Genomic DNA, 27,957 nt, shown 5'->3' on the forward strand with positions numbered 1-27,957 from the left:
AGTTTTCTCTCTGGTAGGGTTGCTGTGTTTTCCTTTTAGTATTCAGTATTATTGATAAGGAGAGATTTGCAATGCTCAATGATTTCTGTTAATTGCTGCTTTTGAAACAGTTTGTCAGCTTTAACAGTACATAACATTGTATTTTAATGCTCATTTTAATTGATTGACTTTTAATACCACATGCCTTATGTTTGTGCAGTTACCTTGTGAAATTTTTATTTTCAAAGAATAGAGGAAGTTGGTTTGACAAGAGTTTGACTTGTTGTTGACAAGTCTACAAAAGTAGTTGTATTAGAGCTTTATGTATTCTCTAGGCCTGTAGGGTTTTGAAGAACATCTTTCTTCTCAGTTCAAAGAACTACAGTGTTGTTCCCCTAATATCATAAAAGATGAGATATGGAGCATTTACACAGAGGACCTACTGATCTCTTATGGTTAAGACTACTGGTGTGAGTAGTTTTAATTATGCTCAAGCCTTGTTGCCGGTATCTTGAGATGGAAAGCCCATTCACTATTTCAAGTAACAACTAAATGATGAAAGAGGTGGTGTTGTAGAAAATGAGTTATTCCTGGCTCTGCTTAGGGGCTGACTGTCTGCACAGATTAATTTTCAGGATGTTAGGATTATCTGGCTTCCTCATCTCTTAGCTCCACATGTAAAGGGGCCTCTGTCTGCTCCTTTACCTCATTTGTGCCAGAAATATCAGACATTGGTGGCAATTGATACTTGCTATATGTCTTCCAGCTAAATGCACTGTGATTGCTGTGTAGTCTCCTTTTCAAACTCAAAAATTCATCACAGAGTAAAACAAATATTTATCAAATGTTTAAAACATACTTAAGAAATTTTGCAAGTAGTTATGTAGATATAAAAGCAACAACTTGTAAGCATTCACATTTTTAGTGCAGTGCAAGTGAGTGCAGAGTATTTTCTATATTGCAAAAGATACCTTATTCATGGTAGAGAACATTTTTTCCTTCTCCTTTCCCAAAAAACCCAAATTATGTGAAACTCAAAAATAGCTATTGGAAAAATAAAGGGATGGGAGGGGCAAAAGCTGTTGCATTTTAAGAATTGGAATGTAGATTACCTCTTTAATTCAGTGCACCTAATAATCACATTAGAGGCTGTGTAATTAAAAAAAAAAAAAGCTGCTGATTGAAATGCCACAAAAGACTGGGAGGGACGAAGTAGCAGCAAGTTACTAGTGAAAATGTCAGGATTAGTGGTCTAAAGTTAGTGTTAAGCTGTATTAGTGATAAGGAGTTCTAGTCCTAGGGGTGTAAAAGAATAAAAAACTAGCAAAAAGGCTTTCATGTTTTACTGTTCATATTCTGATAACACCTACTTGCATAACTCCTTTTCTTCACCCCACACCTGAGCTTTTAGCTTACGTGGTACCATGACCTCTAACTGTCAGAAGTGGTTTTGCTCCATAATATTTCTCAAACTAGTTTCATTTGCCTTACCATATTTATCTCTGATGATACTGAATATTCCTGAAGTTTACTGCAACATGAGATCAGTCCTGTGTACATGCTCTGCCAGCTGCATTCTGATGAAAAGTTTACAGCTTAAAACATGTTAAGTCAATTCAACTTAAAAGTAGCCTGAAATTGTTATATTGACATATGCTCTCATCCTTGCTGTGCAAAGCAACTGCTCTTGTATTTTACTTCAGGCTTTTTGTAATCTGTTTTGGCTTTTTTTTTCCTAAAATATGCCAGGAAAGTTCCATGGTGAAGTTGAAATTTAGCTGTATTAAGACTAGATTAAATGAGGTATCGTACTCATCTGAAACCCCTTCCAGTTCTTTTGGTTTATCATTCCATTATGCAGTCTGAAGATAAGCTGACTTTTAGGTTGAAGAGAAAACACTTATTAAATACTTCTTTGCTAATAATGCTTTTACTAAAAGAATCAGAATTTTTAATGAGGTAATTATTTTAAAAAAAACAACAACAAAACAAAACACCAATAACACAACTGCTGCCCCCCGCAACCTCATTGGAGAACATAACCACTTTCTTTCCTCCTTTTGTCCTTACGTATTTGTTTTGTCCTACTAAAGAAAATGTGGCCAAAATATATGTTCCCCTTTCTGATTTTAACTTCTGGAGTAACAGTTTCAACCACTTGTAATTGAGACTAACTGCAGTTAGATTACTGTGGTTAGTAAATCGAAGAGAAGGGGTAATACTCCTGCTAAAACACAGTATCTGTCAAAGATAAGGAGGCAAAAGTAGACTGAGATACTAATCTCAAAATTATTGCAGTTAGTAGTGGGGGGAAAAGTTTGTCCTCAAGTAAGGCAGCAAGATAGAGCTAAAGAAAATCTGTGTTCAGTTCCCAATTCTACTATTTTTTTCTGGTCTTCATTTCTACAATTTCAGTAGAGTTACCTAATTATTTTTGTGCCTTAAACTTAAAGATAACATTTGCTTAAACTGTCAGTGGTTTAGACAAGAGCTGTTGAGTTATGGTATAGACTTAGAATCTGTATGTATGGCAAGTGTAGAGTTCTGTAGGGGAGCACAAGTTTCTGTATCATACATATCTTAGTCTGTTTTTCAGAAACAAACTTCAGTGTGGCTTGCATCAAAATATAAAGATGTTCAGTTTGCTCAAACATGCATACAGTGTTTCAGCTCTTGCCCTTTAGGTTTACAGGACCAGTTCTCAAAAACAGTTTTCTTTCCTTTACCAGAGGATAGGGTTGTTTAAGTAGGTCTTGATCCCTGAACTGCAAAGCCTCTTGACTTAACTAATGTGAAAGTTAGTCCTGGAAGTCAACTTCAGTAAATAATTCCAGCCCTTCCACTTCAGGTTTCTTAGGCTTTTAAACAAACACAGTTCACTTAAGAGGTTTTTTCAGAGCTGATAGATTCTTTTTTATTTGCCTTTTAGAACAAAATGCTAAACTAGGGAAACAAGACTGTGACAACCAGAGCCTATTGTATTCCAAACTGAGGAAAGAAAAGTCTCTGGGTGGAGGAAGGTGTATCTGGAAGCCTTCTTCCTGATTTTGAGTGAGGACTAACAGCTGTGGGTGGAAAGTGGTTCCAAATACCATGATTACATACCTTCAGTTACGTACATATACTTACTGCTTGCTTAGTTTAGTTCTGTAACATTGATGCTGAATTACCCCAGCAATGGCTTGTTGTTTTAAACTAGTTTTTATATATATACATAGAGAAGACCTCTTCTCTCTTAAGCCCTCAAATTTCTTAGTGGCTTAGGGGCACAGAAAAGGGAAGAGGAAGGGTAGTGTCAATCTATCAATTGTTCCCTGCCTCTACTTCATGCATAATAAATTGTAATAAGCTTGGGGAATTTTGTGAGGTTTAGTTTGGTGCCAAGCTCCTTTGCTTAAAGGCATAGCCATTGATAGCTTTCAAAGAAGAAATATTGGCTGGAAGTTTGGGCTTAGTTTCTTGCGTGCTAGCTGGAGCAGAGGAATGGAAAAACTTGTTAGGAGATCCTGATACACTGAGGAGAATATCTGTCTATATTTGTACAGAAAAAAAACCCCTGCTGTTATGACTACTAGTAAGATTGGATTTCAGGATTAAAAATTCAGTTAAAGTATTTTCAGCCTTTCTGTAGGGGAAATGAGTATTAAATGTGACAAGTGTAGGGTGGTATTATGCAAAACATGTCATTGTAGTATGGTGAGTTTTTAGACCTCAAACTAAAACTGTAGATGAAAATTCCTTTTCTTTTTCTAGCAAATGGTCAGCAGAAGTCTCGGGTCGAAGTCATGCTATACCTCACATTAAGACGTACATGAGACCCTCTCCTGACTTCCAGAAGATTGCATGGTTCTTAGTTACAAGGTAAACAACTAACCATACACCTCTCACTTAAAGTCATATATAGAGTTCTTGTCAGTTGCAGGCCCAGGTGCAAAAATATAATGCCATAATCTTCATACTACTATAAGTAGTGATAGGAATTTTTGGTCATACTTTGTTTCTTCATTGCATTGCCCCTTTTGGGGTTGCACGTTGAAATGATTATGCCAGGAACTGCTGGCAATTGCACCAAAATCTTGCCTGAGCTGTAACTGCCAATTTCAGAGTTCAGCATCAACTGAAGTGATAAGTATTTTTGAACCTCAGGTTAAGTTTCTTTAACACATGCTGTACATGAATGTGCTAGTTGTACAAAATAGATATGGGTTAAACTGAAGTTTTTCCTTGTGCTGCCTTATTGTTACAAAACATGTAGATACCTAGTATTTGAAATCTGGCCTTTTGTTAGATTGAGTTGTTCAGCAATCTAGCTTGAAGTCTAGGTTTGCATTTCTGTTCTTTGTTTTTAAAGAAGCCAAAAGAGGGAGCAAGAAATTTCTTGGCATGAGGGAGAAGGTCTTATTGTGAATGAAAAAATACAGATAGGTTTCTGTTTTGCCAAAACTGATTTTTGTGCAACCATATGTACTGTAGATTACAATCTTTCTATCCTTACTCTTAAATGCTCAGTTACTTTATTTTTTCTTCTCTTTTATTCTGGCTTTTAAAATTCTATTACTCAATACTGTTGCCTGCAATAGTAGTAGTGACTAAGGTGCTTTTTTAAAGGATGTAAGTCATTCAAATGTGATGCGGAGTCCACCTAATACAGAAATTCATGGTTGCTTTTATTTTTTTCTCATGTTTCTTCTAGTCTACCCCAGTATGTCTGTCAGTTAAAATGTAATGTTGAAGGTTTGTATTTTGCTCTTTGTATTTTTGACAACAGAATTGTATTTGGTTTTGACTCCCAACTTGATCTACTTCACAGAAGATACTGATGAAGGATTAACTACAACATGGTGCTGAATAGCACATTGAAACAAAAATACCTCTTTGATAAATACTTGTTTTCATAAATATATTAAAGAACAAAATGCTAGGAGTAAATGATTGTTTAACACTTGCAAAAATGCTTTGTACTAAATGTATTATGTAACTAGTCATAATTGAGCTGGCGTTTGATCTAAGTCATCAAATTGAAGTTATTTACAAATACCAAGTTCCTTTCTGAAATCTTTAGGGAAGATTCAAAAGGCTGAATTTGTCTTCTAGATCTGTATGACACAAGTAGGCTTGTATAATTATCCACATGTGTTGTATGAATACCCTCTTACATATTGTCTCTACTGCTCCCACTGTGCCGTAAAAATAGCAATAAGGAATAACACCCAAATCACTTTTTCTGAAAAGACTGTTCTGATTGAAGTTCTCCTGCTAGAAGTGCATTGCTACAGATGTGGTACTTAAGCATTTTCTGCTGTGAAAATGATGCCTTGTTGAAATGCTTTGTTTCTCTTTGTAGTGCCAATCTATCTAAAGCAGCCTGGGGAGCCCTGGAAAAAAATGGCACCCAACTGATGATCCGTTCTTATGAACTTGGAGTCCTTTTCTTGCCTTCAGCATTTGTAAGTTCATAGTTCAAGTACAAGTCCTGGGATATGCTGAGAATCTGCAAATATTGATGAATACAAATGTGCCTGGATAATCTACTTACTAGGTTCTGTGTTTCTCTTTTAGAAAGCTAATAGCAAGTGGAATTTATATAAGGTATTCTTTAAAATAGAAATAGTCTGTTTTCCTACACAGCAAGTACAGATTTGGTATTGATGTGACTTTTGTCATGTTACTGAAAGGCAATAATATTTTAAAATTGGAACATAACTAAATGTTGCTGGAAAGGATGATCAAATCTCTTCTGTGCTTCTTAAAAGTAGGCTGCAAGCACATAATCACATTGAAGTGATGCATATGGGTTGTAACCTGAAAAACAAGGTGGCTGATCTTGCTTTTTCCCTGAAATGCGTTTGCAAAGCCATGTGCCCGTCTCTTCTCAAACTTTCTGCTTTGAGAACAAGTTCTCAAATACGTCTTCAAAAATCTCCAATACAAATCTAAGAACATCTTCATAAAAGGCTGTTTAAAAGTTGAAGGATTGTATCTTCCAAACCAATGTGACAGCAGCATTGGTATGTAGAAGACAAGTTTGACCCAAAATAACTATTATTCTAGTGTGTGGAGCAGAGGATTTGGAGATGTGATCTGTTTTCCTGGTAACTAAGGTCCATAGGTCCATCTACCTTGTAGTCTAGTCTTAGTGCAGTTGTAGCAGATGCCATGGGGATTAGCATAATAAACAGTATGTATGTGATCTCTAGTATGTGTTCCCTATGATTTATTTTAAAGGCTTTCCAGGAGGAAAATTGTGTCCAGACCATGACGGTTAGTAGCCACTCAGTTATTCTCTTATTCTTTTAACACATCATGTTCCTTATTGAACTACTCTTGCTGGTTTTTAGCCCTCTACAGAATCCTGTGGTAGTGAGTGCTGTGACTTAATTGTGTGTTAACTGTGCATTGTATTTAAGAAAAAAAGCTTTGCTTTTTTCTTCAGATTGTTTTTTGTCTTATTTAGAACTACTGCCTGGCAGTGGGGAGATGAGTTTCTTATTCCTGTTGTTGATTCCTCCTTCTCTCTGGTGAACCTATTAGTACCAAAATGTTATCAACATCAGTTAGTCTATGATCAGAAACCATTCAAACTCATTCCTGTGTGAAATTTCTTGTTTTACAGAGAAGAAATTGCAAGTTTCTCTGAAAAAGTGTTTATACGCTAAAAGTCCTTAGAAATACTTTTCTGATTAAGAATACATCTTTCCTAGATAATGTTCACAGCTGTTCACATAATGTTTCATCATTTCTGTTGATTAGTAATGTAGTTCCAAGTGAATATTTACTAGTACTACAACATCATAAAAATGTTTACCTACCATAACTATATAATTGTAGTCTCCTAAGATAGCAATATTAAGATTGAAGGTTTCTGGCTGTAGCTAAAGAACTATATCTCACTTGACATTTATTAAGGAGTTTACATAGCAGTGTTTCTCTAAGGTTCACAATATCAGAGACCAATCTCAGACATCATTCTCCAGCATGATTATGTGGAAGAAAACTTTTAGAGAAAACATGCTGATTAGACTGAAACAAGAAAAATCCTACAACCTTCCTATAGTAGGAAGCATTGGTTTTGCTATCACTGCAATCTTAAAAAAAAACCAAACGAACAAAAATACCAAACCACCAAAACCCATCACTTGCATAAACAACTATTAATAACAGAATAATGAAGTGTTGGGCAAAAAATTATGCAAAAAGATTTTACTTTTAACAGCAACTGACCTCAAGGGATAAAATAATGTTCTAAGGAGGTGGCTGTTATCTCCACATGCTGCTGAGCAAAGAATTTACATATGGTATTGGTATGTTTCTACTTAGTGAATGAAGTTTTTTGTATGAACATAACTGATCACCAGATTGTGCAGTCATTTTACATAATTTGAATATTCCTGTTCTGACTCTGGCTTTTTTCATGCATTGCTAGTTTTGGAAAACATACTTCAAATGGATAGAAAATCAGGAATAATTGAGTTAGTCTTTTTGCCAAGAGTGACCATACCTGTTTCAGATCTGAGCAATCTGCAAAATTTTCACTTAAACCCAAACAAACAAAAAACAAATCAAAACCAACCAAACAAAAAAAAACCCCAAAACAACAACAACAGAAAAAACAAACCCCAAAGAAAAATACCTGTGAAAACATTTGGCTTGCATTCCATCTTGAATCTTGCGTTCTACACAGGATTTTTTGCATATGGAGCAGGGGAGGGGGGAATCACCAGAACACTTCGCAGAGGGCCAAAACTTATGAATTTTCTTCCTTGCACCTAATCTTGTAAGTTATAATGTCTTTGATCTGATTCTTGTGAGGTTTTTCTATAACTCAGGTTTCATTCTAAAATCAGACTTCAATTTGAACAGTTATCTGTTCAGGAGCATTTAGTTTATCAGAAATACCAAAGGTTCTGAGCCACTTGAACTTTGGAAAATTTCAGCAATCTGAAGTTACAACTTTACCTTCTTTGCCAGCTAGTTAGAACTTTCTGCTATTAATTACTTTTTCATCATTCTGGGTGTTTATTTAGACCAAAATTATTAATGTTTTTGTTTCTGCTCACAGCCCAGTCTTAGCAGTTGGAGTAAAATCCACTTAGACATTTAAGAGAGTAAGAATTATTAGAAGTGAAGTGTTTTTATTCTTGTGTTGCATCAAAATAACCAGAATTTAAATGCAGTGTCTAAGCTAAGTTTACTGATGATTAAGAGCACACTGGATACTTATTAAGCATCTGCTCCAGCCTTTAGCAGAAGGCTGCAGGCCTGTTTACACAAAAGTTAGAGACAGATTCTGCTATAAATCCAGTGTGAGTACTCTACTAGTAATGACAACTGGTAAGAACAGGTTTACTAAATACTCTTGGGTAAACAGTTCCTAATGAAGCTCAAGCCTTGTGCTCGTCAGGGTGAGAGGCAAAAAAAGACATTAGCTGGGGCTGCTCTCATGAGAGGAAAGGTTTCACTGAAACACTGCAAAAATTTGACCTCTTTTCTCCCTCTGCCAAACCTCTGTTTAGGGACTAGAGATAATTCCACTTGGTGTGGGGGGGGGGCTGCATTGCTTTGAATCTTAAAGGCTTTTCAGCAATTTTTGCTGCATTCTACATTCATATGCACACTCTAAATTTGTTTATGAAATGAACCCCAGAGAACACTTGTTTTTTTAAATGTGTAGCAGTCGTTCACTCCTGGCATTGTGTTTTTTTCCTTTTGATCAGCCTTTTGGAAAAGGCACTCAGGGTATTCTGGTTCCAGTCCCCACTATGTTCAAGAAAAGATCAAATTCACCTATTGCTGTATAGGTCTATGTTATTTTGACATTCATTGAAGCAGCAAGCAGTGTGAAAACTTCTGCAGTGCAGAAGAGTCACTGCTGAAAATTTGATCATTCAGTAAAGAGATGAAAAATGTTTATTTTGTTTTTAATGTTTGTAGTAGCAAAAAGGCGGGAGAATTAGTATGTTTCATACACTGGGATCAGGAATTGTAATCTTGTATAGTGTGCCTGCAAGGTAATATCTGATTAATTAGAGAAGTAGGATTTGTCCACTGACCATCTACTCCACTGCTCCCTGCTATCTGATTGTTGTGACTGTCCCCTAGAAAAAGATCTCAGGCTTTGAGACTGTAACAGTGTTACTGTGCTGTCTTATCCAACACCTGCGTAACTGTCAACTTTACAGCAGTAATGAAATTCTAGTTTTAATCTTGGGAGTGTCCACCTTCTCTCAAGAAAAAAACTGTCATGAAAAATACAATTTATATGCTGCTTTGTGACTTCGTTTTAAAGTTGAAATAAACACAACTTATATTTAATATAGTCAGTGTCAAATGCAAAAGCTAGGGGCCAGTATTTTCAAAACTGAACTTTCACTGGTACTGCTAACATTGTTATAGAAATGCAAGTAAGCTGCTTTGTGGGGGGAGTAGAGTGGTTGTTAGGGAACCAAATGGCTTTTCGGAAAGTGCGGCAATACATATCAGGAAGATGAGTTACTACCAACAAGTGAATAAGTGCTGCTGGAAACAAATTTAACCGTAGTCATCAAGGATTTGAATGGCTGATGTTTTTTTCTGCAGTATAAATTTATCCTTATGATGCATGCATAATGCAGTCTCATATCTAAAAACCAAAAATAGCTTAATGCACACAAGATGTTTCTTGAGAATTGCCAGTTGATGGTTGTAGCAGTAGAGTTCAGTACAAATTGGCAAAACTGTCCAAGAACTGGAGCTAATACACAGGCAAGGTAAGTATCATGTTATACTGTGCTAGCAGTGTCCACATTAGTTTAAGCCTTCCTCAGGCATATTTGTAGAAGCTGCTGTCATTACAGCGACATGCCTTTCATGAATTAAATCAATTTGTAATGTTTTAGTAGAAACTAATGCTTTTGGCAAAGTTTTCCCTTTTATGCAGCTTTAGGAGTCAGCATTTCTAGGAGATGGTTCTGAATATCTTCAAATGAGATTTAATTTAGCATCCATAACTTGAGATAACTTGCTCTAAGGCTGTGTTTCGGTCTAATGATACACTGCAGCAGATTTCTAAGTGATAGGATCTGACCCTTGGGATCTCCATTTGTCAAAAATCATTTATTTCAAAGGTGTCGTTAACCTTTAGAGATGAGAATTTTGTCTATTGGGCCATCCGTTGTCATCAAAATCTATGGAAGTTTTGTAACTATGCAGTAAAAAAAGGAGCCTTCAGCAGGAATTGTAGTTACTCAGAGGAAATTAATCTAATTTCTGTACATACAGCAGATCAAAACAACAAAAGTTACTCACACAAACCTGGCCAAGATCTTGATATCGCTGAGTAGTTGTAGTGTAAGTTCAGAGTTGCAGAAAGGATGCTAACAATCTTGGGATGTGTCAGTCATTTTTGTTTGTTCAAGGCCTCTCTTCTTTAAACCTATAACTGCTGTAGGCTTAGGCTCTCAGCCTAGGAAGAATAATATATAGTGAAGCTTTGCTGTAACTCAAGATCATATTCTGGTGACAAGTAGTTTGCTGTACCTGTCTGACTCAGCAGATTAGTCTCTTAGAGAATTAACCACCTGATAGGTTGGAATCTGGCTTCTCAAACATACCAAAGTAGTAGATTAGCTTAGTATGTGGAACTGCATCATCAGTTGGCCCCACCATTATAGTAGCCTGTCTGTGGCTGTCTTCACTCCCTTAGTTGTACTGGCACTGGTGCTCAGTGGATTCCTTGTGGTTTAAATCAGCTCAGACTGGCCAAAACCAAATTGCACAAGTTTTCAAAGAGTTTTTCCATGCACCAGCTCAACCTGATCAGGTGAGTTCTGATGTAGGGAAGAATTAGAAAGAAGCAAGTTCAAGGTGGCAGAGAGCACGGAGGTGTGTAGGATCACATTGAGATAACCTTCTTTTAGCCTGGTTTTGGAACCAGTGCCTGTGGAAAAGGCTGATCATTGAGGTTTTGGATGAAAATAGGTGTAAATGGCTAGGACTTGACTGAGGAATATGTGTTGTGCACTATAAATGGTAGAGCCAAGTTCCCAGATATTTCCCTTTTTGTCACACTGGTTACTTTACAGTAGCCACTGTTGGGGGAGTAGAAGGCTTTACTTTGTCATATCAGAGGAACATCTCAAAACTCTCGGTGGCCAAAAGCAGATGCATATGGAAAAGTATAATGGACAGGCATGTATGTAGTAGTTTATCACTGAAGATTTCTTGACTTGGAGGCTATAGCCTCTTCTGTGAGCATCTCTTGTCTTCTCTTAAATGCCTATAGGCATCTAGCATTCACACCTGCTCTGGCTGAGTTCCACAACTTAATGTCACATGAAGCACAGTGTTCTGAAAATTAATTTCATTTGATGTTTCATCTTGCATTGAAAGATGGAATAACCATGTGATCTCTATTCACCTTTTCCATACTACTCTTTCTATACACCTTTATCTGTTTCTAGGCTGAAGAGTCCTTAGCCTGCTCAGTTGCTTCTAGGGTGGAGATTGTTTGATTGTTCTTACTGTTTTTCTCTTTTTTTCTTCTGTATCATTTGAGGTGGGAGGGTAGTGAGTGGAGGGACAAAGGTGCATGTGAGATGCAAGTATAAATCTGGAGAAATGGATCCAGCTATAAGTCTGACACAATGGTGTTCTCAAGGTTCTCCTCAGTTACTGAGTCTGTTTGGCCTGCTGTATTTTTTTTACAAAATGGTATGTAATAGGTTAGCCTCTGATTCTCATTCACTCGTTGAAAGACAAAGTTGTTCGTCCAGAATTGACAGAAATGTGTACGCATGAGAAGCACAATTCTAATATCATACTTCATGATAAAGTTCAGTTTGATTTTGTTGAGTAGTGTAATTAAAACATATGCAATGCGAAGATGCTTTGTAAGTATAATGCTTTCTCTGCAGCCCTCTCAGCTCTTACTTGTCCCACATAAATTACAGAAAGCAAGCAAATATGTGCTCCTATACAGGTGGCTGTTCTAAAAGCTGAAGTGTGCATGAGATAATCTTATGTTTGAGTTTCAGAACTCTCAGAGCACAACTTAATTCAACCTCATCTAAAACTTGCAAGAATGTAACATTTAATACATATTAGTTTCCTTCCAGTTTCCTAAATATTGATACTTTTTTCTGGTTGCCAGTCTTCAAAATTAAGTCACCTGTCAGTAGTCACATGATATGGTGTATATAGGAGCAAAATGGGGAGAGAGACTGCAGCTGTCTTTCCTTTCCTCACTGATAAGTGCCTGTGGAGTCACCTGATAATGAGGTAGTCAGACACAAATATTAATACTTGCCTTATGTACATGCAGTCTCTGATACTCAAGTTGCAATGCTTAGCTTGTGAATCTCTTATGTATATGCCCTGCAGTTAACTGTATAAAAAGTCCTCCTTTGATAACTTAGTCTGGTTGTCAATACTGTTGTTTGTTCAATGTGGTTTTAACATATGTGGCAGAGTGGTCTTAGGTGAAGATAATGGAGAACTAGGAATCGACTAACATTTAGAAACTGAATTTTCTAAAGTTTGTTTGCAATTAAAAATATACAAAATACAAGCTAGATGAAGTGCTTTGAAACATAACTGAGCATTCCTGGGCCTCAAGAGACTCGGCACACTCTAGCTACTGGAATGCCAATTTAATACTGCCAATTTCTGGTGGTTCTGTTTCTTCAGGTTGTTTTATGCAGTTTGATCACAAAGTTAATGATACTTATTCTGGTAGAAGTTAAGACTTGGAATCACAGAATTGTTTAGGTTGGAAAAGACCTTGAAGATCATAGAGTCCAACTGTTAAAACATTCTTGGCAGCGGTGGGATTCGAACCCACGTCCCCGAAGAGACTGGAGCCTTAATCCAGCGCCTTAGACCGCTCGGCCACACTACCCTGGTGCACTGACATAGCACACATATAATATTCCTAATCTTAAAAACGTCATTAGCTCTGTGCTTTGGGCTTTCTATTTTCTGCTGAATACAAATTTGGAAGTGGATTGTTCCTCACTTGCTAGCTGTTGACTGCCAGTTTTTGTCTGTTTTTTAAAATGCTTCAAGAAGTTATGCTTTGGGGTTGGGTCTTGGCCTAGTGTGCTAATGCAGGCTCTCAGAAATATGTTGAATGGTTGTTCTCAACAGAGCAGCAGCTGTCATCATTTGCAATTTTAGTGTTTAGGGAAAAATCAGCTGATGCTGACATTAGATCACAAGCTTCTCTTAATTAAGAAATAATGTTTATACAAAAGATAGTGTCCTCTGTTTGAACTGCATTTCCCTTTCTATCTCCATTTCTTTCTTGCCTCTTACATCTTCACTCTCACTCATGTTCAGCTTGCTCTTTCAGCTGCTGGGGATTCCTTTCTAGAGACTGAAATAAGTTACATGTTTAACATAAAACATGTTGAGAGAAACATCACCTAACAATATGGACTTCTGGGAAGCATGTTACAGTAATTATTTTGTTTGAAAAATCCTGAAAGTGTCTAATGGAAAGCTTTTTAACTAAATAGTTCCTCCTCACAGCTTCCATGTCTCATAAGGTTGCGAGATAAATGGAGCTTGACCTGTAACATGGTATAAAAGTTTGTGAAATACTTAAATCTTCTAAAAGGTCTGTTGAAGAATGTGGAATGTGGTACTAGCCAGTCAGCTTTTGGAAATAGAAACTCAGAGAAATATAGTAGTTGCTATTAAACTGAGAACTTACCCATGATTGTCTACCTAGTACTATCAGATGCTACAATTATATCTAGATAATCACAGACAACTAACAATAGTATTTCAGATTCTGAAACGCTGTGTTTGGTGAATACTCATTGGTAATGAGTAAAATACTGTCTTATAGTTAGTTGCCTGTGGGGATGGGTGTATGAGCTGAATCTAGATTAGAGTAGCCAGCCATTATGTGTGTCATCAGAACTGAACTGCTTAAATTTTTGCTGAGTTCAGACAATTGAACCAAGCACCTTCAATCATAGCTTAACTTAGACCAGAACTAAAAGTAGGTTAAGCTCTTTGACTGTAATATTAACTTCCAATGTGATGTAGTAACACTTTCTTCTTTGATTTATCTAGTTTCAGATGAAGTCTTCTATCCTGTTTGAAATAGTGGGGGTGGGGAAATAAATACAATGTAGGTAAACTGAGATTTTATACATGGACTTTAGGATGTTAATTAAACCTTGCATTTACTGTTCACAGGACTGCTACAAGGTTTTCAAACTCCAGTGGTAAAGACACCCTGAGGCATGTTTTCCAAGCCAAGGAACTTGGGGTTTAGATACCTGAATTTGTCACTGTGGACTTCTTACAAAAAAAAGTTCTGGCACAGTTGAGTAAAGCCCTGGTTTGAATAAATATGCCTCAATGTTGAGTAAGGATTTCACTGTGTATTCCCCTGGCCAGAGGAGCATGGTCACTGTAAAGTTTGTGTGCATCCTTAATTCTTAACTGCCTATACTAGTGAGTTTTTAAATAGTTTTGCCAAAGAGCAAGCCTTTTTTTCTGTTTACTGGCATGGGAAAGGATAGTCCCATAATCATCCAGTGGAATAATCATCTGTCTCCTGTAGGAGTTACTTCAGTAGTATCAGAATACTGTAGTGATATCAGTGTTAATTCCTACTTAAGTAGGGATGGCAACTCTTACCTCTGTCTTATGTGATGGTTTTTTGTTTATAGTCTCCAATCTGCCTTGTGTTTGGGGTAAAAAAAGGTTGGAAAGCAGAATTTTAAAAGCTGTTCTACTTCCTTCTCCCATTCTTCTTCCCAATGCCTACTTTTACACTGTATGATGGTAAGGCATTAATAGAACCCACAACAGTATCTTAAAAAATAGGCTTTCCCAACTGAGAAATGTATCTCTTAACATTTCAAAATGTATTGCTGTGAACAGTAGTCAAAGAACAAAATAGAGTTGCAGAGGGAAAAATTCTCAAGTAGAATATGGCTGAGGAAAATTTAAAAGACAGGCAGAATTTTTTTTAGGCACAATCCTGCTGGTTTGTTTTTTGGAAACAGCTATGAGAGCTGTCAATGTTCAGGAAATGCTCAAAACGGACAAAATGTATTACATTTCAATTTCTGTGTGATCTGTGTGAAGATAGACATGAGAGTTACTTTTAAAAGCATGTGAATCTTCTCAGAGAGCTTTATTAAAGAATGTATTCTATAACCCAGACCCATACTCCAGGATGTTATGAGGAAGACTAAGTATCTTTTTCTAGATTAGCATTTCCTGAATGGAAGATCTCTACAGGTTAAATTCTGACAGACAAATAAAACAATTTGGGAATCAACTGATGGATTCCAATGGGCTTGGAGGACAGTACCAGAGAAGACATAAGACTCTCAAAGGAGAGGAAAATATAACTGGTGGCTACTGAGGAAGAATGAAGAGGAAAGCAAAGGCGTAGAACAAGAGAAGGAAGCAAAATGCCTGAAAAGAAATACCCTGAAGTAATAACAGGGAACAGAGGGTAGAAGAAATGAAGCAGAAATGGAAACATTACTGGGTTGAAAAAAAGATGGCTAACAGGAAAGAAAATGAGATGAAAAATGTCCTACATGTGGTGCATTTTTCTTTTGTTTTGTGAAAAGCACCCACTGCTATGAACTTCAGTGTGGAATACATGTGGCATAGCTCTTGATACTTGAATTAACCGAGATTACTATGTATATATGTAGAGGCCTAAGTAAATGTTCTACACTATGTGCTTTGATAGCAATGGTTATACAAATTTCAAACTTGGATGGTGCCAGGCAACAGCTGTACAACTTTGGTGTTTTTCATCATGGACTTTGTTTGTTTCTCCTGTTCTTTCATTTAAAAGGCAGTGGCTTTTAGCTAGTCTTTGAAATAATACACAGTGTTTCTTAGATCATAACTTGTAGTTTCCTGTTACTTTGGGTCATGAGACAAAAGAAGCATCTATATGCTAAAGGAGTTTCTTAAACTGACTTGCTAGAACTGCTGTAATACAGCTTGACACTGTCTTTGGCAGCTCTCCCTTTTCTCTGTTTCTTTGATATTCAAGAAGCATAGTAAAAGGTGTAAGACTGCTTTGTATCCCATGCTCTGTGGTCATATGAATGTTGCTTTCTCCAACTTACAATGCTACCATTTGATGAAGTAAAACTTAAGTAAAGAAGAACTTAGTATCGTAAAAGTAATGTATATAGATGGGACTATCACTTCAGCCAACATGTATGTTTGAATAAAATGGGATTATTAAGTGGTAATAAAGAAGCTTGCTTGTACTATTATAAAACAGTACTCCAGTAAAACTTGGACAGATGGATCCTACAGCTTGGATAATGCATAAGTTAATATTCAGACATGAGCTGGCAATATGCACTTGCAGCCCAGCAAGCCAGCTGTATCCTGGGCTGCATAAAAAGTATGTCCAACAGGTCAAAGAAAGTGATTCTGCCACTCTGCTCTAGTGAGAGCCTACCTGGAGTACTGTGTCCAGCTCTGGAGTCCTCAGCACAGGAAAGATGTGGACCTGTTGGAGTAGGCCCAGAGAATGGCCACAAAAATGATCAGAGTGATAGAACACCTTATCTGTGAGGAAATGCTGGGAGAGTTGGGGTTGTTCAGCCTGGAGGAGACAAGGCTCCAGGGAGACATTATTGCAGCCTTTCAGTACTTAAAAGGGGGCTTATAAGAAAGATGGAGACAGACTTTTTAGCAGGGCCTGTAGCAATAGGACAAGGGGTAACTGGTTTAAACTAAAAGAGGGTAGATTCAGACTAGATACGAGGAAGACATTTTTTTACAATGAGGGTGGTGAAACACTGGCACAGGTTGCCCAAAGAGGTGGTAGATGCCCCATCCCTGCAAACACTCAAGGCCGGACTGGATGGGGCTCAGCAACCTCATCTAGTTGAAGATGTCCCTGCTCATGGCAGGGACGTAGGACTAGATGACCTTTAAATGTCCCTTCCAACTCAAAGTATTATATGATTTCAGAAATTAAAATGCAGTTGTCCAGTAATGTCTTCAGAAATTAATAATAAAAGCTTGATAGCCTTTAAACTTTTAGCCTCTTCTAATCAAATTGTACTTAACTGACAATAGGCTATTAGAAATCTCAGTATTAGAATATTTGCTTTGGTATAACTCATTACAGTTGATGAACGGGATCCAATTTCTCTGGAGATATGGCTAAGCAGTATCATCTGCCAAAGTTACCTGAATTGCTTTAAATCTATCTGCCATTGTATTGCATTATAGGAGGTTTTTTCCTATAGTCCTTAATCTTGTTTGAAATCCACTGTCATTCTAATATGAGTGTAGTCTTTGAAACTTTTATGCAAGAAGTTTCAAATCTTCATTAAATTGTTTTAGTGTACATGGATAGCGTTACCCAAGATATCTGAAAAGTATAGTTTGTAGACTTGTTTTTGTATCAAGTTGAATTTTAATTCAGTTCATGAAACACACTGAACATCTAAATAATATGGTCAGAATGAAGCTAAACAGCAAAGAGAAAACTTTTAAAGCTTTTCCTTTTAGTTGAATATTAAACACTGGAGCTGTTGGTATTTTGTTTAATTATTAAAAATTTGGTTCCAATGTCTGTAAGTATTTATGTAAAAGAAGCAACATCTCATTGTATTGAGATGTGCTCTCCATATGGTACTAGCAAAGACCTTAGGCAATTTGGATAGAATTGCTCACACAAGCAAGGCCACAAGCGTGTTTACCTAGTGAACATGGAAATAGATTGGTGTATGTGTAAGGGACTGAGAAGGTAGAGTATATCCAATGTGGACCCACCTGTGGGGCCAAGCCAATGAATGCAAAAGAAGAGCCTGAAATAGTTGTAAGAGAAGCTGAGTTCTTAAGACAGGAAGGTGCATTAGGAAATATCTAATCTCAGTAATGCAGGCAAAACATTTTGTTTATTAAAATAACTCCTATTGAGAAAGAATCTATTGTGGATTAGGTTTGTTTTTTTCCCCTAAAACTGATAAGTCTTTTTTCTGTATGTTTTCCTTTCTTCATAGGGATTTGACAAAGGTTACTTTCATGTGAAAGGGAAGATGCTTTCAGAAAGTAATGATTCAGCAATATATTTTCCTGTACCTTATGACCTGCCACCAGAACAGTATGGAAGCAAAGGTAAGATGTGACTTCAGAAGAAAAGTAGGTGTATTATATATAGAGCAAACTAATTTGAGTAACTCTGAGTCATTTGAACACTGCTATGTTCCAAAGCTTTATTTTAATATTTTTGTGGTATGACTGCATTTGAGATTATGCCAGTCCCACATTCTGCTTGTGACTTCAAAGAAAGCAACTATAGTCTTTTGGTTCTAACTTTTTCTTTATTGTTGTTTAAGTTTTGGATCAACAACCTAAATATTATTTTTTCATTCCACTTCCAATATACTTGTATGCATGAGAAAAATAGATATTCTTTATGGAATCAAAATGTTTTTCTGTAGAACTAATGGGGGAGGGAGCATTGAAAGAGGAATGTTTGGAAGAGAGCAGGTGTGAGGAAAACACAAGCCTCTGGAAGTGGGGTGTGAAATAAATAGTATAGAGCAAATGTGAAAGAGTTGCTGCAAATCAGTAGACAGAAGAGTTGCTTTTGGTCCATTCTATATTTCATAGTTTCAGACTTCATTTTCTTGAAGATCTGTGTTGGAATCCTCCTTGAAGTGGGTATATTTCATAACACTTGAAGAGATTCACAAAATCTCAACTTTCTCAGTTTATGAGACTCTCTCTAGAACGTGTAAATCAGGAAAGCGATAAGTGCGTGCTGCTATGAGGTGATGATGGCTTGAAAAACCTAAAAATACATTGAAAATAATGATGTTGATGTGTACCTGCAACACTTGAGAATAGTCAATTTTTATATTTTTGCTCTTAAAACTAATGCAAAAAGATTGAAACTAACTTTTTTTTGAGAAGTCATGATTTAAAAAGAGACATCTACAGTAGAGCTCGAAATAATAGAGAGTAAGAAAGGGTTCAGGAAGAATAGTGTTTATAGCCACTCAAATCTTTCGGTAGATTTTTGAACTAACAAATGATGTGGGGAGAAAGACTGTTTAAAAGCTAAGAAGTAAATAGAATTACAGAGTATTATATAGTAAATAACAGTAAAGATGCATCATTTGGGGGTGACTGAAGTACCCCAGCAGGATCAGAGCCTGTAAGCATGATGGTTCCTGTAGTTGAAGTAAGAATGCTTTGGCAGCATTCTCTTGATCAGGTGGCCTCTTTCTTTTGTTGGCTTGATCTCTGATTTTTCACCCATAAGCTCTCAACCTGTTCATCACTGTTTTTCAAACACAGCTCTGTGCAGTCAATCCTTTTTTTTTTTTTCATAGTGGGCCAACTCCCCCCCACCTTTTTTTCCTTGTTCCTTCTGAACAGTTTATAGCCCTTGACTGCAGTGCTCCAGTCACGTGATTCATCCCACCATGTTTCAGTGATAACGATTAGATCACAGCTTTCTAGCTGCACAGTGGCTTCCAACTCCTGTTTGTTATCCATGCTGTGTGCATTTGTGTGGAGGCACTTCAGCTGTGCTGTTGACCATTTCACCTTTTTAGAGGAACAAGCCCTAGTTCCTTTGCAGCATTTCACAGGTGTTGCCCTGTTGGTTCCTAATGCATCAGCAGCCCCTGGCTCTTCTGTGTTGCTCAAAACTCCATCCCCTTCTGCCACTGAGTCTAGATTAAAGCCCTACTTACATGTCTGGCCAGCTTGTTGTCAAAGAGGCTTGTCAACTTGGTCAGGTGAATCCCATCAACTCCCGAAAAACCTGGCTTCTCACAGGTAGATTCATGATTATAGAAGCTAAAACCTTGAGTATGACATCAGCTATACAGCCAGGCATTCATCTGTTCAATATGATACATGTTATTTCTGTAACTTGCGAAGATGATTTTTCTGCTTTAAAAGCTTACTACTTACCTAAAAGAATTCTTAAATAGTATTTCAGTTTTGCTAGAGAAAGATTACTGGCTCAATGTAGAAATGATAATACAATCTATTATAGTGGCTTATTTAGTACAAAACATGCTACCCATTTACGTACTGTTAATGTTGTTTCAGGGAGTGGTGGCAGGGGTTATGCCTGGTTTACTAGCTAACTAAAGGGGAAGAATATACTACAACCAGCTGTTGTGCTCTGGGACATGTATGCACTGTCTTCTTGTTAACTAATGCTCAAACTGATGTTTTCTGGAAGGTTTTTCTGGAAGGTCATACTTAAATTTTTGGAAATTTTAAAATAAAGATTAAAAATTAGAATCTGTTTGTATTCTCAAATGTGTTACATATACTATCTTCCTCGTGCAAAAATGTAGTTGTATAATTAATATTATTCTTGCTTTAATTCCTCCATTTAACCTACTGTGTCAGTGAGTTTTATGCATATTTCAACTAAATGTAGAGATTTTTTCTAAGTAACTTGTTTCACTTTTTGCATGGAAAGCTTATTTCTGTAAAGAACTCATTTGTCTGTACTTCAGCTTTTGGGTCTCAGCTTTCTCCCATGATATGAACAGATGTCAGAATTCAAGTTGTCTAGGCTTTGGCAATGGAAGCAAAGTCAGCTGCCTGTGCCTTTTCACATCTCTTTCCTGAATATTCTGTTTCAGTGCCTTAGCGTCCTGGTGGAAAAAGATGTTTGAAGAATTCCCATGTTATGCGATGGACTCATAAAATAATCTTTCCTTAACAATACAGTTGTCAATTCCCAAAGGCTCTGGAGTGATATAAATAGATGTATTTTAATAAAGTCTTGAGAAGTAGAAATGCAAGTAATTATCCTTTCCCTAAAGAAACCATATTGACTGATTCCCTATAATTGAAGGAGAAAAGGCTCTGGGGGATTTTCCATGAACTCAGATTCTCTAACCATGGAAAAACAAAGTACGTATCACTTTCATATAATCAGAAAACTCCTATTAGGAGCAGGAGGGAGGAGAAGCAGGTGCAATAGTGACCAGATAGATGGTCAGGAGCAGGGCCATAGATTTGCCATTTAAAGTTCTAAGTAGAAGATAGGTATATCAAAATGCATTGTTTTTTTCTGTACTTGTACAAATTCAAATCTTGCATCAGACATACTCTAATGTTAGAGAATTATATTATATACTGTAACAAAGTGAAAGAAAAACAGTTCCTTAGTGGAAATAATTTAATTGCAGAGATTATGTGTTATCTTGTCACAATGGCTTTCTGTCATTAATTGGTGTTTATCAGATTGGACTGGACTTCCAGCATGAAAACTGTTATAGTGAAGTAAATGCATCTTGAAAAGCAATAAAACACATCTCAGGACATACAATGATAAACTCGTCAGTAAATGATGTAAATAATCTGTCTGGTTTCAGCCATAATAATTCATGAGGTTGATCTGCAGTCCTTTAAAGTCCATATGTTCAATAGTAATGAAATAATTTGGTCCCTGTCCTACTTTTCTCTCACCCCATATAACAGAGAGGGAAAAAAAAAAAAGGACTTGTCCACCTTTGCCTGGTTTGCCTCATTAGTCGATGGGTTTCATTCTAAAACTCAGGTTTAGGCAAAACAGGAAAAGAGGATCTCTTGGAGAAACAATGATGATTTTCTTCCTCTTCTTCTGAAGATTCCTAAAGAGTATAAATTGAGGTCATTGTGAGACAGGTAACTTCTTGGTTTTGCACTGTTTTTCTCTCCCAGAGAGATGGATTATCCTTCACTGAAACTGTATTGGGTCTGGCTGAGATGGAGTTAGTACTCCCTATAGCAGCCCTCATAGCACTGTGCTCTGCAGCTCTGTAGCTAGAAAGGTGTTGATAACACACCAGTGTTTTGGCTACTGCTGAGCAGTGCTGGCACAGCATCAAGGCTGTCTCTCCAACATTTTTGCCCTCCCCTCAATGGCAGGCTGGGGCAGGGCAAGATCTTGGGACGGGACATAACCAGGACAGCTGACCTAAACTAACCAAACAGATATTCCATACCATATGACGTCAGCTCAGATATAAAAGCTAAGTGAAGGGAGACGGAGGGGGGGACATTTTTGTCTTCCGGAGCAAGCACTACGCGTACTGGAGCCCTGCTTCCCAGGAAGTGGCCAGACATCGCCTGCTGATGGGAAGTAGAGAGTAACATCATTTGTTTTTTTCTTTGCTTTCGCGCGCAACCTTTGCTATCATTTTATTAAACTGCCCTTATCTTGACCCACGAGCCTTTCGTTATATTTTTCTCTCCCCCGTCCAGCTGAGGAGGGGGAGTGATAGAGCGGCTTTGGTGGGCACCTGGTATCCAGCCAGGGTCAACCCACCACAGTCCTTTTTGGTGCCCAACGTGGGGCAGGACAACGGCAGTTTTGCATTAAGCGTTCTATAGCTAGTTATTAAGTGGCAAGCTCCTGTGCAGGTCACAGAGCTTGTTAGCTGCTTGCTTATCTCTAGCTTGCTGAGTTTGGGAACATGTTAACGCAAATAATGGCTGTGCGCTTTGTCCTGGCACTGATGGCTTTGTTGTGCTGTGGGAGCTATCTTGTGGGGAGAATGAAGGAATGTGGGAACGTGCTAATACAAATAGTGTCTATGTGCTTTGTCCTGGCAGTGATGGCTTTGCTGTGTTGTGGGAGCTATCTTGTGGAGGAGATGAGGGAACACATCTCCCTCTCCCTACCAGGCATTGATGTGAATAGTTTTATTATGCAGGCTCCCGAGGTCCTTGTTCACCCTTACGTGAGCTGTTCAATACTAATAATTAATACTGGTGGCATATTATGGGTATTGTGGAACCTGGTCTCTTCCTGGTATAAGAGGAGGCAAGTTTTAGGTGAGGCAATATTGAAATGTGCCCTCAAGCGACCAGTCCCTGGGTGGCAGGGTATATGGAAGGATTTGGGCAGATTCCTAGGACGGTTATCACCTCCCATAATCTGGGATTTTACATCCGAACAGGCAAGTAACCCTGGCAAACTGACACGTCACCTGATAGAAGGGTGCCTTGCCTATCCCAATGAAAACCAGCAGCTTCTCGCACTGTACTGGGGCCTGGCCTATGCCTACCGAGCCACAGTTCAATACTCTCAGAGGACCATGGTTGAGGCAGGGACCCAGACTGCATCTAAGGACACGATGCTCGAGATAGGGACCCAAACAACAACTACAGTAATTGCCCCAGTAGTGAAATGGAAACAGTGGACAAGGAGATCAACAGGTCCATACCATCGATTAGTGAGGGAAGAAGAAGAAGAGGAAAGGCTTGATTTAGAAGCTGGTCCTTCGATAAAGAAATTGGAGGAAGGAGTGAGGGAACTTAAACAAGAAGCAGAAACTACCTGGTCCCTGACGTCCTCAGAACTTCGGGACTTGCGGAAAGATTACAGCCGCCAGCCAGGTGAGCGGATTGCTGCCTGGCTGCTCCGATGCTGGGATAACGGGGCTGATAGTCAGCTACTGGAAGGCAAGGAAGCGCAACAGCTGGGATCCCTCGCTAGAAACCGGGGAATTGAAAGAGGAATTGGGAAAGAGACAGCAATTTGCAGTCTCTGGAGCCGGCTCCTCTCAAGTGTGAGGGCAAGATATCCATTCAAGGAAGATCTTGTAAATTCATCAGAAAAGTGGACTACTGCAGATGAAGGCATTCAGTACCTGAGAGAGTTAGCAGTGGTGGAAGTCATCTACAGTGATCTAGATGACGAGGAAGTTTCCAAAGACCCAGAGGATCTCCTGTGTACACGAGCCATGTGGCGAAAGGTGATTCAAGGTGCCCCAGCGTCGTATTCTAACAGCTTGGCAGCAATGTATTGTCCAGATATGGAAACACCAACTGTGGAGAAAGTGTCGTCTTGGCTCCAAAACTTTGAGGAAAATCTCTGTGTCTCCTCATCCCTACAGGACAGTGCCTTGGCTGTTAGGGATGCTCCAAGAAATCAGTCCTCCCCTGCCCCGGTCAGAGGGAAAGGGAGCCCAAGGCGTATGCCACGTGGTACACTCTGGTTCTTCCTGCGTGACCAAGGGGAGGACATGAGGAAGTGGGATGGTGAACCCACCTTTAAGCTGGAAGCCCGCGTATGTGAACTGAGAGGGAAGACAGCTGTTAAGAAGGGGTCACCCAAGAAGAAGGCTGTCAGCGTAGTTGCTGTAGAGGCCCAAGAAGGCACTCAGCGATCCTCCAGGCATAGAAGAACTGAAACCACCTCCCTTGATTCTGGTGAGGGGACTTCTGGTCTGGTACCGCAAGGATCGGACAGTGAATATTCTGATGAGGAACAGCAATAGAGGGTCCCTGCCTTCGGCCAGGAGAAGGAAAGGGATGATCGGATATACTGGACTGTGTGGATTCGATGGCCTGGCACATCAGACCCACAGAAGTATAAGGCTTTGGTAGACACTGGTGCACAGTGTACACTGATGCCATCAGGATACAGGGGCACAGAATCCATCTGGATCTCTGGAGTGACAGGGGGATGCCAAGAATTGACTATACTGGAGGCTGAAGTGAGCTTGACAGGGGACAAGTGGGAAAAGCACCCCATTGTGACCGGTCCAGAGGCCCCTTGTATCCTTGGCATAGACTACCTCAAGAGAGGGTACTTCAAGGACCCAAAGGGGTGCCAGTGGGCTTTTGGTGTAAACGCAGAGAAGATCAAACAGCTATCTACCCTGCCTGGCCTCTCGGAAGATCCGTTTACTGTGGGATTGCTGCAAGTTGAAGAACAGCAGGTGCCTATCGCTACCAGGACAGTGCACCGTCGGCAATACCGGACAAACCGAGACTCCCTGGCTCCCATCCATGAGCTGATTCATCACCTAGAGAGCCAAGGAGTCATCAGCAAGACTCATTCACCTTTTAATAGTCCTATATGGCCAGTGCAGAAGTCTGATGGAGGATGGAGGTTAACAGTAGATTATCGCGGCCTGAATGAAGTGACACCGCCATTGAGTGCTGCTGTACCAGACATGTTAGAGCTTCAATATGAACTGGCATCAAAGGCAGCCACATGGTATGCTACAATTGATATTGCCAATGCATTTTTCTCCATTCCTTTGGCAGCAGAGTGCAGGCCACAGTTTGCTTTCACATGGAGAGGTGTCCAATACACCTGGAATCGGCTGCCCCAGGGGTGGAAGCGCAGCCCTACCATTTGTCACGGATTAATCCAAATGGCACTGGAACAAGGCGATGCCCCTGAACATTTACAATACATAGATGACATCATCGTATGGGGCAACAAGGCAGAAGAAGTGTTTGAGAAGGGAAAAAGAATAATTCAGATTCTTCTGAAAGCTGGTTTCGCCATAAAGAAAAGTAACGTCAAGGGACCTGCACAGGAGATTCAGTTCTTGGGAATAAAATGGCAGGATGGTCGCCGTCATGTCCCTATGGATGTGGTTAACAAGATAGCAACTATGTCTCCACCAGCTAACAAGAAACAAACACAAGCTTTCCTAGGCCTTGTGGGGTTCTGGAGAATGCATATTCCAGGTTATAGTCAGCTTGTGAGCCCTCTCTATCGAGTAACGCAGAAAAAGAACTATTTTGAATGGGGCCCTGAACAACAACAAGCCTTTGAGCATATCAGACAGGAAATAGCTCGTGCAGTAGCTCTTGGGCCTGTCCGAACAGGACCAGATGTACAAAATATACTCTACACTGCAGCTGGGGAACATGGTCTCACCTGGAGCCTGTGGCAGAAAACACCAGGAGAAACCCGAGGTCGACCATTAGGGTTTTGGAGTCGGGGGTACCGAGGATCAGAAGCTCACTATACCCCGACTGAAAAAGAGATATTAGCAGCATATGAGGGGGTTCGAGCCGCTTCAGAAGTTGTTGGTTCTCTCACCCCATATAACAGAGAGGGGAAAAAAAAAAAAAGGACTTGTCCACCTTTGCCTGGTTTGCCTCATTAGTCAATGGGTTTCATTCTAAAACTCAGGTTTAGGCAAAACAGGAAGAGGATCTCTTGGAGAAACAATGATGATTTTCTTCCTCTTCTTCTGAAGATTCCTAAAGAATATAAATTGAGGTCATTGTGAGACAGATAACTTCTTGGGTTTGCACTGTTTTTCTCTCCCAGAGAGATGGATTATCCTTCACTGAAACGTAATTGTAGGCTAAGCTATAGTTACTGAAGGATGCATTTATGTGCTTTAAGATGTCACTGGTAGGGCAATTATGATACATCATCTCTGTGATGTATAATGTATTTAAAATTTTCCCATTGCTTTCATTTAGTTTTCAGCTGTATTTCAAACTTGCTCAGAGCCACATTTTACAATACATGGACAGGTAAACTCCATCTGCTTATGCCAACCATAGTAATTTGATCTTCCTGAAGGGAACAAAGAATAAAATTTAACTGGGTCTCAAACCATAGCTGGTGGCAGCATAGTAACTTCAAGTTGAGATAAGGAGTTTGTAACATTTCTTCTGTGAGAGAAATCATAGCAGAAATATTTTCATGTCAAGTAGCTCATTTTAACTACATAGGATGATTTCAAACAAACAAACAAATAAAAACCCCAAAACAAACAAAAAGCCACCAACAAATGACATTATAATGCTTGAAAAAAATATTTGTGGACCTAAAAATTGTCAGAAAGTAATGATTATGTGATCAATTAGCTCCATGAATCAGTGAATTACATGTATTGTAAACAAGTACAACAAATACTGTTGTTGTATTATAGTAAGCTTCAGTATTTTGGGCTACTACATCTGGTTTTTTTCCTAGTGAGTTGCACTTAACTTTCTAGTTACATTTAAGTGGGATTAGATTTCTGCTTAATTGTCTCTGTTTTCTGCTTTTTTAGGGAGTCCTCAGCAGGTGAAACATCCGAAACATTTCTCTGCATTATTATTCTGCCAGATTTCAGATTTATTAATCTCACGCACTAGTTACAGAATTTTCTTACAGGGCTACTGAAAAGGGAATGACTTACAATATATATTTATCAGCAGTTTGAGCTGTGACTGGGTTACAAGGCAGGAATTTATATAAGCTTTTTCTGAGTTCAGAGTGCTCTGGAACTGCTCAAACCCTCTGGAAGAGAATCCCATAAAGTAGGGGGGCAAGTAATTTCTGATCAAGTTATTTCTCATTCAGTTTTCTCCTCAATGTATGTATTTAAATCGAGGAAAGCAACTGGCTGTTCAATTGACTAGTAGTATAGAGAAAATATATGTGTATACAAGAAAATTAGACAGGTTCCAGCTCAGTTCAGATTAATCTAAAGTTAGAGTGAAACTACATATTGTTCTCTATATATGCCAATTATATTAATTACATTAGTCTTTGGTTATTTTGCTCTTTGTTGAAGACTTCTTTCCTGAGCCATTCTAACAATTTGTAAAAATGTATTAAAATGTATTTCAGTATTTTCCAGCGGGAAAATCTATTTTACCTTGGTAACTGGGGGATAAAGCTGTCAAATCTCATGCTATGAGAGGCTGGAAGAGTGGTGGGCAGATGAGATGGAAATTTGCTTTAATGTAAGTTGAAGCATTGTGGAGAAATGTACAGTCCACTTAACAATTCATTAGTTCTCTAGCTGAAGTTTTCAACATCTGACAGCTGTGATTTCATTTTCTTAATGATGCACAAAAGTATCTGTAACATGTCCCACAGGAACAGCTCTCTCCCTTGTGAAGGGCCCTGCTGTTCAATATTCCATTGCTACACTAATGTGGAAGAGCAAATTGACCTTTTTCTTGTAACTTCAGATATTCAGTACTTCATATCTTGTCTAGCATTCAATAAGTGGGAATTGGGAGTATGGTGAAATTACATTTGGTAAATATTTGTAGTGATTTCAGGAAACTAGTAACACTCTATCTCATTTATTACGCATAAACTGCTGTTGTGTTGAATAAAAACAAGAAAAACTTCATGGCATATTTGCCTCCAGCTCTGGTAGGTTTAGGTATTTGTGTTTATCCTATTATTTAAAAAGTGGGGATAATTTTCATTTATCCTGCCTTCTGCTAGTGACAGATTGCCTAAAAGAAGAGATC

General features: G+C 38.6%; 1 protein-coding gene and 1 non-coding gene across 3 annotated transcripts in view; one reads left to right on the forward strand and one right to left on the reverse strand.

Annotated features, from left to right (window-relative positions):
* TDP1 (tyrosyl-DNA phosphodiesterase 1) overlaps positions 1–27,957 on the forward strand; it is a 54,823-nt gene that overhangs the window by 20,968 nt on the left and 5,898 nt on the right. The window contains exons 13-15 of one of the 2 annotated variants that reach the window (XM_049828890.1): positions 3,733–3,840; positions 5,324–5,426; positions 17,976–18,090. In XM_049828890.1, coding sequence (XP_049684847.1) covers positions 3,733–3,840; positions 5,324–5,426; positions 17,976–18,090 — 326 coding nt within the window. Of the gene's footprint in view, positions 1–3,732; positions 3,841–5,323; positions 5,427–17,975; positions 18,091–27,957 lie in introns of those variants that run through there. The other variant, XR_007509622.1, reaches the window with a different exon arrangement.
* TRNAL-AAG (transfer RNA leucine (anticodon AAG)) lies at positions 12,772–12,853 on the reverse strand. The gene has a single exon. It is a non-coding gene; the product is annotated as a tRNA-Leu (tRNA).

The sequence above is a fragment of the Accipiter gentilis genome, chromosome 25 (genome assembly GCF_929443795.1).
Source record: "Accipiter gentilis chromosome 25, bAccGen1.1, whole genome shotgun sequence".
Taxonomy (NCBI): Eukaryota; Metazoa; Chordata; class Aves; order Accipitriformes; family Accipitridae; genus Astur; species Astur gentilis.